This window comes from Carettochelys insculpta, chromosome 29 (genome assembly GCF_033958435.1).
Source record: "Carettochelys insculpta isolate YL-2023 chromosome 29, ASM3395843v1, whole genome shotgun sequence".
Lineage (NCBI taxonomy): Eukaryota > Metazoa > Chordata > Testudines > Carettochelyidae > Carettochelys > Carettochelys insculpta.
Window position 1 is genome coordinate 12,717,582 of NC_134165.1, and position 12,621 is coordinate 12,730,202.

Below are 12,621 nucleotides of genomic sequence, written 5' to 3' on the forward strand. Positions count from 1 at the left end.
AACACGAAGCTGCTGCCCCAGGGCCCAGCAGTTCTGTCGGTCCCTCTGTCCCAAAGGTAACATGCTTAAACATCAGAGGCTGATTTATTACTGCCCAAGGGGAAAACAACCAGATATCAGTGACAGGCGACCCTCAGTGGAATGATCCACAGGTTTGCAGGTCAGTTAATAACCACAGAAAAGATTTCCAGGTAGCTGAGTGGCAGATAACACCCAAAGAAAAGATACCCAAGTATCTAAGTGATTAATACCCAAGAGGAAAAATACTCAGGTATCAGACTGACTATACTCAATGGAAAGTTATCCTGGAGCCTGAGTAACTGAAAAAAGACCAAGGGTGCACATACACTTATGTCAGAAGATCAGGGTTGATCTTCAGGGTTTGATTTAGCATGCCTAGTGGGGACACGCTAAATCGAACCATCAGGGCTCCACGGTTGGCTCTGGTACTCCTCATTCTCGGGAGGAATAACAGAGGTCGACGGGAGAGTTATTCCCGTCAACCTCCCTCAGTGTGGATGGCCAGAAAAATCGATCTTTGATACGTCAATTTCAGCTACACTAATTGTCATAGCTGGAATATGCGTATCTTACATCAACTTTCGGGTCTAGTGTAGACGGGGTCCAAAGGAAAGGCCCTCAAGGAGCTGAGTTTCTGATCTCTGACGGCAAGATAAAAGGAAGGTACCAGAGCTGAGGATGGTGGCTAAGTCAGAGACCTACCAGAAGGTGAAGAGAGCCACAATGCTGACGGTGACAGACAGCTGGAGCATAAGAATGGCGTAGACCTGAAAGGAGAAATGGGGGCATCACATCAGCGCAGGGCACACACGTGGTTGTCTGCAGGCAAACTCCACACTCACGCTCCCCTATGGAAAGTGGGTTGCATCTTCCACTGATGGAAAGCCTTAGCTGGAAACTCAGGTGATGTAACTGGCTCTACTGAGTTCAGTAAAGTCGCATTATTTACACTAGTTGGCATTCTGGCCCACTGATTTCAGTAGAGTGACACCAATTTACACCAGAAGAGGATCTGGCCCCATTGACTTCATTGGAACTACCCTGATTGGTCCCACTTAGAGATCTAGACCAGTGACTTCGATGGTGCAGTGGTGATTTTCACCACCTGGTGATCTGGCCCAAGGAACATTTTGTTGCCCTGATCCCTATTTAAGACCATGTGATCCAAATGCACAATGGAGACAGGTGTGATGTGTCACCCAGCTGCAATAGGATGGCATTCATTAATTCTTTCTGCATCAGTTTGGGCTCATCCTCCACAGCGGGCAGAGGGAGGCCTGAGCCAGGCACTTCAGCCCCAGATCTGAATGTGCCCTGATTCACGTTAGCATTGAGGACCTGCAGGATGGCAGTCAGAGCCAGCCAGTGTAGGGATTTCAGCTAGTGTGGGGCCAGCCACATGCCCTGAACCACCCCAACCTGCCCCCACCCCACTCATGCTCCCCATAACCCTCCCACTCTAGCTTACTCCCCCCCACCCAGGCCCCATGCTCTCCCCACTCCTGCTCTGCCCCCTGCCACTGCTCCGTCCTGGCCCAACTCTTCCTGTAGAAGCACCTCACTGCTTCTGGTGGGTGCAGGGGTAGTCCCTCCCCATTTCCCCAAGTCAGTGCAGCCCTCAGGCTGCACTGCTCCTGCGGAGAGAAAGGAATGCCCCTGAACTCACCAGAAGCAGCTCAGCAGTGATGGTGACAGCCGTGAGTTAGAGCAGCCTTTAGGCTACCCTAAATTCTTATGCATATGCACCCCCTATGCATCACCTCTGACAACATTCATTGGGTCTCACCAGCCTGACCTGTCTAAGCCTTACATGACCTAGCACATCATTGCACTGCCTGAAATATTAGAGCCATGTCTCACTTCATTCTCCATCACTCCCTCCCTCTTGGGGCTTGGCGTAACCCTACGTAGACCTGGGAGGCTGTCCCAGCAGGTACCTTTCTGACGAACACTCTGCGCACGTTTTTGTCATCCCAGTTGAAGGTCGTGAGGAGCTCCGTGTCCCCTGGGTACCCTCCACTGCCATAGTTTGGACTGACACCTGGAAAGAGAGAGAGACATCTCATGCCATCTCCCAGGTTTGCCCCATTATCCCAGCCACTTAACCAGAGTGCACTGGGGTGTTGTCTGGAACCAGGAATGGATTAAAGTTTATAGCAGGCCTGGATTACCCCCAAAGCCTCAAGATCTCCCACACATGTTGCACCAACAGGTCAAGGAAATACTTCTGGAGCCATATTAGTTTAGACTAGTGCTTCCCAACCCGGGGTCCGTGGACCCCTGGGGGTCCATGAAAAAAAGATAAATAAAAATGACCATAGAAAACAAGTTGTAACAAATTGCAAAGTTATAATCAATTATTATTTTTAAATGAAATATCTTCCAATAGTGTTATTAATTGCTGCCCGAAAATCTATGTTGTGGGGTCTTTGTGTGACTAGAATTGGCTTTGGTGGGGGGGTCTGGGAATGATATTGAGAGTAAATGGGGGCACTAGTGAAAAGGTTGGGAACCACTGGACTTGTGTCCTCTGGTTCCCTACCCAGCCTCTAAGCTGGCGAAGCCCTCCACAAAAGCAGATCCTCAGGGATCTGTAACTGCTATAAAGAGAGCACACTTTCTGGAAACCTTCCGCTCCCTCCCCTTTGAGAACTAACTGCATGGAAAGTTTTAAGCCTGTTAAGCAAGCATTTGGGGTGTTGCCATACGTGACAGCATGAAAGGTCACAACTTACTGTAAAGAAAAAAAAAATCTGCCCTACAAAGAAGAGATTAATAGTCCACCTTTAAGATATCTCCACCATCTGACTATCAACAGTAAGAGAGAGATAGCCGTGCTAGTCTATATACTATCAAAATAAAAAAGCAGTAAAGTAGTACTTTAAAGACTAACAAAATAATTTATTAGGTGAGCTTTCATGGGACAGACCCACTTCTTCAGACCATAGCCATACCAGAACAGACTCAATATTTAAGGTACAGAGAACCAAAAATAGTAATCAAGGTTGACAAATCAGAAAAATATTTTCAAGGTGAGCAAACCAGAGAGTGGGGGGTGGGGGGGTCAAGAATTAGATTAAGCCAAGTTTGCAAAAGAGCCCCAGAAAATTCGCATCCTGGATTGGGACTTAACAGCAGAACAGAGCTAAGAATCCAGTTTTTGGTTCATAGGCAGTTTCAAAAAGTCGTGATGGGGGAGAATCATGAAGTCAGGTCAGACACAAAATGAATAGATGGCAGAACAAGGAGCAATGGTCTCAAGTTACAGTAGGGGAGGCCTAGGTTGGATATTAGGAAAAATCATTTCACCAGGAGGGTGGGGAAGCACTAGAATGCGTTATGGAGACAGGTGGTGGAATCTCCATCCCTAGAGGTTTTTAAGTCCTGGCTTGACATAGTCCTGGCTGGGATGATTTGGTTGGGGTTGATCCTGCTTCGGGCAGGGGGCTGGACTCGACAACCTCCTGATGTCCCTTCTAGCCCTGGGATTCTATGATTCTATGAACACGTTTCGAGAATTTTTGGTGTGCCTAAAAGTAAACAAGTATTAAAAGGAGCCTGAACAAATTATTCTGGGATGATAAAAATCAAAACATTTAAGGGTTTGGAAGGATTTGAATAAAATGAGAGGAAGTTATGAAAAGAAAGGTTGCTGGGGAGGAGGGCAGCAGGTGCTGAACGGCAAACAACCCTGCACGGCAGTTTGGGAGAGGCGCCAGAGCAGAATGCTGTTTCTCAGGAGAATTTGCAGAGGCAGCACATACTTACCCCAACTAGAGAGTGGCCAGCACAGGAGGGGAGCGCTCCTATTCTTGCTAACGGTGATATGGGATCATTAATGAGCGCTAAGATCATACCCCTACTTTCCAGCCATAGCCGGAGGTCTTTCCTCTTGCTGAATGTTAAACACACCCTCAGTATGCTCTAAACTAGCTCTGCAATCCCGTGGTGTGGGATAATTGCCTGAGATTAACACAGGGCTGCCTCACTTTGATCGCTTCTGGTTCCCTGGAGAGAAATGTATGCGAGACGGCACCGCCTGCTTTTCCCCTCAGAGGTCGTCTTCACTGCCCCACTGAGAGTTATACTCCAGGCTGCTGACTGACTCGCCCGCAGTCACAAAGTGAGTCAGCACCGTCCCTTGCCGCCTTCTAGACCGTGTCCCAATCCACCCGCAGCTCCTCCGCCAGAAATAGCTGAGCTGAGAAGCCTCTTGCCCACAGCCATCCCATCCACAGGATAGGATGGGACGGCTGCCCCAGCCCTGCACTTTTTGGGGGCTGTGTGGTGGCTACCCCTGTTGTCTTATGGATGGGAAGTCGAGAATCACCTGGGGTCAGGGCTGGGGGTGACCTGGCACTGCTACCACTGCCGCATGTAACGCCCCACTGTAGGTCATCCCCCAGCCCTGTTGCTGGGGGAGGGTGTAAGAGGGTGGGATGGAGCAGGGGGCAGGGCCTGGGGCATTGGGGAGCGGGGACAGGCCCCACTCCCAGCACAGGACGGCCCTGCACTTGCTTATAATGGAACACAAACAGGGAAGACCAAACCTGCCCTGTGGATCATCTCTGAGGTTTAGTGAACATGAGCCAGATCTGCAGCAAGAGTCACAACCACTGATGTATGGAAAGGGGATGAGCAGAGAACTGCTCATGTACATGGATCTAGAAGAGTGACTGAGATGACGGGGTGTGGGGGGGAAGATGAGGTAACAGTTACTATGGCAACCAGTGATGCTGTTGCAGAATAATAATCATCCCTAGCTCTTATTACCAGGTCTCAAAGCACTTTTCAAAGGAGGGCAGGATCATTGTGCCCATTTTACAGATGAGGAAACTCAGGGAGAGGGAAGGGAGGTGACTTGTTCAAGGTCACCCTGTAGGTTAACGGCAGAACCAGGAACAGAAAACAGGCTTCCTGAGCCTTAGTTCAGTGCTCTACTGGGTCAGCAATCCCCAGCACAGGTGCCAAGAGTGGCATGCAAGCCAATTTTCATCGGCACACGAGGTAGAGCTCAGCCCTGCTCCTCCTCCCCATGAATTGGGAGCTTGCTCAAAACCATGCTGCCTGTGGTAAACAAAAGGCCAGCTAATACCACCAAACCACCTACACAGGAAAGTTCGGCATCTTCATTTATTTATTAATGAAGCTGTTGTAAGTAGGACTATTAATCACTTTAAAGAGTACCATCAGCACTTGGAGTGCAGTCAAAAGATCAAATTTCAGCACTCCACCTCAGAAAGGCTGCTGACCCCGGCTCTAGGCTCTCGGTCAGGGTGAGCAAACTTTTTACACCAGGCCCCAGTTTTCATCCGTGCAATTAGCAGGGGCCCCTCAACCTGTCTAACATCATCCACACTGATGGACATTTTGGTTATGTTCATATGGAAAAAAAAACCCAACAAACCCTTACAGCACGGTGAGAAAATAAGTCGGTAGAATGTAAAAACTATTAATCGGTATATAAATGTGAATACACAGACATAAAACCAGTAACAGATTTCAACATTTTTAATGAGACGTATGAGCCTCAGACCCAGGAGCCAACCGTGCTGCGTCCTTCTTTTGAAATTTCACGACCCCACAGCCTGCCCCCCACTTTGTATATCCCTGCGTTAGGCCACCTTACCTCGTGAGAGCTGTGCCCATTTGTTGGACTGGGGCTGGTTACGGGGCTGTTTGACCACGTTTGCTTGTCTGGAAAGTGGGACTGACTGTGTGTTTGTTCGAAAAGAGTGATCAGAGGCCAGGCAAACAGAGGGAGTTGGTCAGGGAGTTCGCCTGAGGGGTATTCTTGCAGTTTGTTTTGCCTCTCAGGCTTCTGTGAGCAGCAAATACAACATCTGAAGAGGCTCTCAGAACAGTGGTGTCCAAAAGAAATTTAGAGCTTGCCATGGCCTCTCCCTGAGCCAGGCACCGCCCTGCCCCGCCCAGCCAGGCACTATCGTCCCCAAGGGCCAGGTAACACCCCCAAGCCAGCGCCACTCCTCTTCAGCCAGGCACTGCCCCACACCACCCAGCCAGGCACGCCCCCGCCCCCCAAGAGCCAGACAACCCCTCAGGCATCCCCACACACACCTGTGCAAACTGCTGGTGACTTACCCCTGCACCACACAAGCTGCCCTGCGCCAGGAGCTGCACAGGGCCACACGGGGCTGCACAGGGCCACCAGAGCCACAGGAAGAGCCGCCTACCTCTGCCGCCATGTGTGTTTCCCACCATGTGGTGGGGCACCTGGGCGGAGCGGGTGAAGGGCGCCCACGTGTGTGGCTCTAATGAGCTGCTTCGCCACACCACGGTGCCCAGTTCGCCACATGTGGTGAGTGGAAAGCTTATAGGACACCGCGGCTCTTAGAAGGAGACTGAGAACAAGCTGTTAGGAACTGCAAAAGAACTGCCACGTTCGTCCTTCTCCCAGAGGACAGAACCGACTTCATCTGTATGCAAGTGCAAACTGGTCCGCGTGGAAGAGAAGGTGAAAGGACTGGAGGCCCAAGCAATCATGTCCCCTCTCAGTCTTCTCTTTTCTAAACTAAACAAGCCCAATTCTTTCAGCCTTTCCTCATAGCTCATGTTCTCTGGACCTTTCATCATTTGTGTTGCTGTTCTCTGGACCCTCTCCAATTTTGCTACCTCTTTCTTGAAATAGGGTGCCCAAGACTGGACACAATACTCCAAGGCCGTTTCTACACAGGCCACTTCCTTCAGACGTGGCATGCTAGTACATGGAGAGAAAGAGGCTAATGAGGTGCGGATGCAAAATCCCTGTGCCTCATTAGCATAACGTCATGTGATTTGGAGTCCAGAAGACCGTTCTTCCGGACTCCAAAACACCGTGTTGAAGCGCGGCCCCATCAACAACCACGGGCTTGGAGTCCAATGCCTCCCTCACTATTTCCTTCCGTCTTTCCCTGTCCAGCGCAGAGTGGCTTAGTTTCTGTAGATTAGCTCCGCACCAATCTACTATATCAATGCTCGCTGTTACCTATCACCTTATTTTCTTCCAGACGTTTGCAGGTGAATCCCATCAATTACTTGCTCCATTATATTTCCTGGCAGAGAAATTAAACTGCCTACTCTGTAATCTCCTAGGTTGTTCTTATTCCCTATTTAAAAGACGGGCACCGCATTTGCCCTTTTTCCATTCTTCTGGAATTTCCCCAGAGTTGCGTGACTTTTCAGAGACAATAGCTAAAGGCTCAGATACCTCCTCTATCAGCTCTTTGAGTATTCTAGGATGCAGGAAGGGCAAGAAGGAAGGTTTGCTGGGGATGGTGACCAAAGCCCTGAGGTAAGAGAGGAAGTGGAATATCATAAGAAAATGCAAGGAGGAAGGTGCCCCGGAGAAGGCCTCCTGATTCATAATAAAAAAGTACAGTAATTGACTGGATGTCTGCAAGCGAACTCAAGAAGCCTGTGGAAAAAGCAGGAAGAATCGAACATCCTGGCAAAATCAAGGAATATGATTGGGATAACAGAGACTTTGGGGGGTAACTCACAAGACTGGAGCACTGTCAGGAATGGGTATAAACTGGTCAGGAAGGCCAGAGGCAGGAGAAAAAGGTGGAGGAGTTGCACTGTGTGAAAGAGAGCAGTTTGAGTGCTCAGAGTTCTGGTATGAAACTGGGGAAAAGTCTGTTGCGAGTTTTAGGATTAGAATTAGAGGTGAGAGCAACAAGGGTGATGTTGTAGTGGGTGTCTACTATAGAGCACCAGACCAGGAAGATGAGGTAGATGATGCTTTCTTCGGACGACTAACAGAAGTTTCCAGGTTGCAGGCCCTGGTACTTGTAGAGGACTTGAAACAACCTGACATCTGCTGGGAAAGAAAGACAGCCATGTACAGACAAATCCAGGAAGTTTTTGGAGAGTGTTGGGACAACTTCCTTGTGCAAGCATTGGGTTCCGTTCCTCTTGACCTGCTGCCCACAAACAGAGAAGAAATGGTAGGGGAAATAGATGTGGGTGGCAACCTGAGCAGCAGTGACCATGCGACAGCTGAGTTCAGCATCCTGACAAAAGGAATTAAGGAGAGCAGCAGAATGCAGACCCTGGACTTCAGAAAAGCTGGCTCTGACTGCTTAAATTGAGGTGTCTTCAGGGAGCACCAGGTAAACAGCACTGTGACTTATTATCCCCACTCTTCCTTGCAGCAGGAGGTCTCCCTGGACCCATCTTTAGCGTTGCTGGGACCCTAGGGATGCAGTAACAGGATGTAACAGAAATAATCCCCATTCATGTGCACCTGGAAATTCAATCCAAACAAACCAGCAGTGACATCCACGAAAGATACCACCTGAGATTCAGTATAACAGCACCGGCTATTTGCTTACTAAGAAATCAGCCCTACCATGGCCGAACAGGTTGGCTCTGGATAGATTCTGCCCTCAAGCCCCGCTGAGATGTCTCAGGGGCATTTTAACCCCTGATGATCTGTATTCAGACTGTGCAAAGATGCAGAAACCAAGCTGGGAAGTGTTTCTGACAGAGCTGGCTGGATTTGGTGACAAAAGCAAGAGAGAATGTTTCCTACTGGACAGAGGAGACGGCTTGAGTCTGGATTCCTGGCTTCTGTCCCTGGCTTTGAGAGGGAGTTGGGTCAAGTGGTTAGAGCAGGGGACTGGTAGCCAAGACTCCTGGCTTCTAATCCCAGCACCAAGAGACAGTGTGGGCCAATGGTTAGAAAAAGGGATGGGAAATCAAGACTCCCGGATTCTATCCCCTGCCCTGACAAGGAGCAGAGCCCATTGATTTGAGCCAGGGGCTTGGAGTTCAAAACACCTGGATTCTCTTTCTGGCTCTGTCACTGACTTATTCTGTGACGTTGACCACATCTCTTTACCTCAGCTTTTCTCATTAGTAAAATGGAGACAATAAACTGTCTGAATACATTACACAGCACTGCAGGACCAGCGAGTACTCACTGGGGTCCACGTAAGCCCAGCTGGGGTGGAGGGGTACTGATGGTGGAGGGGAGAATGCCTCCGTTTTCATCCCTTCCCCTGAAGTCGCTTCCTCATAAGTTGGGGGTGCCGAGGGGGCAGTTGCGGTGTCCTTCTTCTCTCCCTGTCCTTGCTGTCCCTCAGAGTTAGGCGGTTTGTTATTCACAGAGAGCTGCGAGGCAAAGAGAAAACAGAATTAAAATAGCCAAGATAGCAAGAAGAGGAATAAGAGCAACCTCCCAGCAGGACCCATCAGCTGACATCTCATGAACATGAAGTCATCAGTAGCTTAGGTGAAACGCAAAACCTGCCACCAACCGAAAGATGCCCAATATTCAACACAGGTCCATGGTGGTGAACAGAACCTGCACACTAGGCCTCATCCCAAGAGAAGGCAGAAGGAGGTCAAAATGGAGGAGGACAGAGGGCCAATGAGGGACAGAAATGCAGTGGGAGAGAGCAAAATGGAGGAGAGAGAAGGCCAAGGAGGGACAGATATGGAATGGGAGAGGACAAAATGGAGGAGAGAGAAGGCCAAGGAGAGACAGATATGTAGTGGGAGGGCTAAGGCCAGGCTGACAAAGGTATTTAGACACCTCAAGAGGCAGACAGATGCCTTGTGGTTTTCAAAAGCACCTAACGCCCACTGTCTGCCCTTGGAAGTTAGGCATCTGTCTCCACCTTTAGGCACTGAACTATATTTGCAAATCAGCCCTTATGTGCAGGGGAATGTTCTCCTCTTAGCAGGCTGTTTCTGTTCCCAAAAGGGGTCCAGATAATCAGACGTAAAGCAGATCCCCTTTCATCAGCAGTTTCTTTGACACAACCATGTAAATAATAGATTTGAAGGCCAGAGAGAACCAGTGTGTTCATCTGCTCTGACCTCTTGCTTGGCAGAGACCAGACAATTGCACCTGGTCATTCCTGCATCAAAATCATAATATCTGACCTACAGCATCAAGCAGAATGAAAACAGAGCTGGAAGTTTTAGCAGATTTTTAAGTCACAGTTGTTTCAGACTTGTGCCTATGATGGACAGAAAAGCCCTGGCCCAAAGGGGTTCCACAGTTAGGCCTCTCAGACCAGTAAAGCTCCTTTGCAAGTGATTCAAGGGGTAATTATGCAGGTTTTTGTGCCAGGAAGCGTACAATGAGCATCATTTTGCTAAGGAACATCTTGCTTATTGCAGGCAACTGTGCCTCCTACCTACGTGACCTGAGCCAAGGTTTTACAAACCATGGAAATGCAATGCTGGAAGGGACTTCAAGAAGTCATCCGGTCCAGCCCCCACTGCACTGACTCAGGATTAAGTAATGCCAGAGTCATTCTATACGTAGGGCAAACTGGGGCGGCTGCCCCAGGCCCTGTGCTTTTGGGGGCCCTGTGGCAGCTGCCCCAGCCATCTATGGGCAGGAGGAATGGGGTGTTACCTGGGGCAGTCTGCACCCTGGCCTTCAAATCTATCATTTAAATGGTAGTTTCAAAGAAACTGCTGATCAAAGGGGATCTGCTTCGTGTCAGATTATCCGGCGCCCCTTTGGGAACCGAAACACCCTGCTGAGAGGAGAACATTCCCCTGCACATAAGAGCTGATTGGCAAATATATTTAAGTGCTTAGCAAGTAGCCTGCTGTGCTGGGCCTCTCTCCCAGCCCTCTGTGCCTCCATTCTCCACAGCACATCCCTCCAGTTCCCGCCATCTGCAGAGCAGCGAGCGCAACAGGCTGAGAGGGTGGTGTGGACTGGCACAGCAGGGTGGAGCAGGCTGCCACTCCTGCCACCCATGTAGTGAGTGCAGGGAGCAGGGGAGGTGATCCTGGCTGCCTCCACCGCCCAACTCTCGACCCCGATAGACCCCAGGCCTGTTGCCTGGGTGGGGAGCGGGTTACAGGGCTGAGTGGGGATGAAGCAGAGGGACATGTGGGGAGGGTTGCCCAGGGCCCACCCCTCTCTCAGCACGGCCTGTAGTGTTCTTACACCACCAACAGGGATGACCACTACGGTGGATACCGGGGCAAGGTGGTAGAGGGGTCCAGCTCCAAACCCTCAGAAGGGGCGTGGCAAAAGGTGGAAGGGGTGGGGCCTCGGGCTGTCAGTCTGAAGTGCCGCTCAGACTGTGGCACTGCCCCCACACCCAGCCCTCAGCCATGCAGAGCGTCCGAGCAGAGCTGAAGCAGCAGCGCCGGCTGCCGAAGCTCTGGGCCCCTGTGAAACGTCAGACCCCAGGGTAATGGCTCGCTTTGTCCCCTGCCCCTCATCAGCAGGCCTGGACTTGAACAGCTAATAGCAGATACTCTGAGCAGTTGCGGTGGGAAGGAGGAAGATTTTCAAGCAGGTGCCTAAATCTCATTGACTGTCAGTGGGATTTAGGAACCTGACTCCAACTGACAATCCCCCAACGTCTTCCAAAGGATCCCAAAGCATTTTACAAACTAGGAAAAAAAAAAAAAACTGCCCGCAGCTGGCAGCAGGTGTCTAGCGATGGTGTCCATTTGCACAGCACACACAACAAAATTTATTCCACACACAGACATTAAAAACGTAGCAGGAACATTGTTCCCACCTGTGAAGTACTTCTTCTACCACCGTTTCTTCTTGACTTCCCATGAAGGAGAGACACTGAATGGTCCTGAAGTTAAATCCCATCCTTGGTGTTCTCCAGAAACAGGAGGGGAAATTAGTCCACTTTCAAGTGAGGAAATGTTTTGCTTTTATAGCCTGGTTCATTGGTTCCCAACCTTTTCACCAGTGCAGTCCCTCAATCACCCACCCCCCACACTGTTCATGGCCCCCTCTCCAAGCCAATTCTACACGCTATGTACACTTCATTAAATGAAAAAGGAAATCATAACATTTTCATACAGCAATCCATAATATTGGAAGAAATTTATTTTAAAAATAATAATTGATTGTAACTTTGAAATTTATTTTTTATGGTCATTTTTATTTATATTTTTTTCCCGGACCGCCTGCAATACCCTCGCGGACCCCCAGGGATCCATGGACCCCAGGTTAGGAACAACTGACTTGGTCCCTAATTCAGACCATTACTGGCACTCGGCAGCTGGGATCACCCTGTATATTTCAGTGCAGTTACATCTGGGCTGACCTGATTCTTTCTGATGTATGCAAGGGGGCACTGAAGAAAGAATGGGAACCCATGAGAATGGGTTAGAATCAGAATGACGACTCATGGGGGTAAAATGGCCAACAGGGAACATTTCTGAACTTGCATGAGTGGCGCCATCAACTTTGCCTGTATTCAAGGCACAGAAGCTGAAAGCAAAACTTCTCTTGCAGGCTTTAATGAGATTCCCTAGAAAGGGCGCCAGGGTGGAATCCAGCCTAACAACTTTTCAGCAGTAGAACGAAAGCTCAGCAGAGGCGGCGTGGTCACCCAATGGATAGAGCACTGGCTTGGAGACCTCAGATCTAATCTGAGTTCTGATCTGTTGGGTGACCTTGGGCAAGATGCTGCTTTGTGCCTCAGTTTCCCCATCTGTAAAAGGGGTAATTATACTCCTCTCCTTTATAAAGCTATGAATGAAAAGTTCTATAGAAACATGAAGCTGACAGATCTGGGTCACTGACAGGTGGGATTGAACCTGTGGCCTTCGGCACCAAAACTGTGAGCCTCTACCCCATGAGCTAAAAGCCAC

General features: G+C 49.6%; 1 protein-coding gene across 1 annotated transcript in view; it reads right to left on the minus strand.

Annotated features, from left to right (window-relative positions):
* FAIM2 (Fas apoptotic inhibitory molecule 2) overlaps positions 1-9,030 on the minus strand; it is a 32,841-nt gene extending 23,811 nt beyond the window's left edge. The window contains exons 1-3 of the mRNA XM_074979888.1: positions 8,946-9,030; positions 1,959-2,062; positions 724-788 (exon numbers count right to left, since the gene is read on the minus strand). Coding sequence (XP_074835989.1) covers positions 724-788; positions 1,959-2,062; positions 8,946-9,015 — 239 coding nt within the window. The 5' untranslated portion in view covers positions 9,016-9,030. The remainder of the gene's footprint in view (positions 1-723; positions 789-1,958; positions 2,063-8,945) is intronic.
* Positions 9,031-12,621: the final 3,591 nt, after the last annotated feature.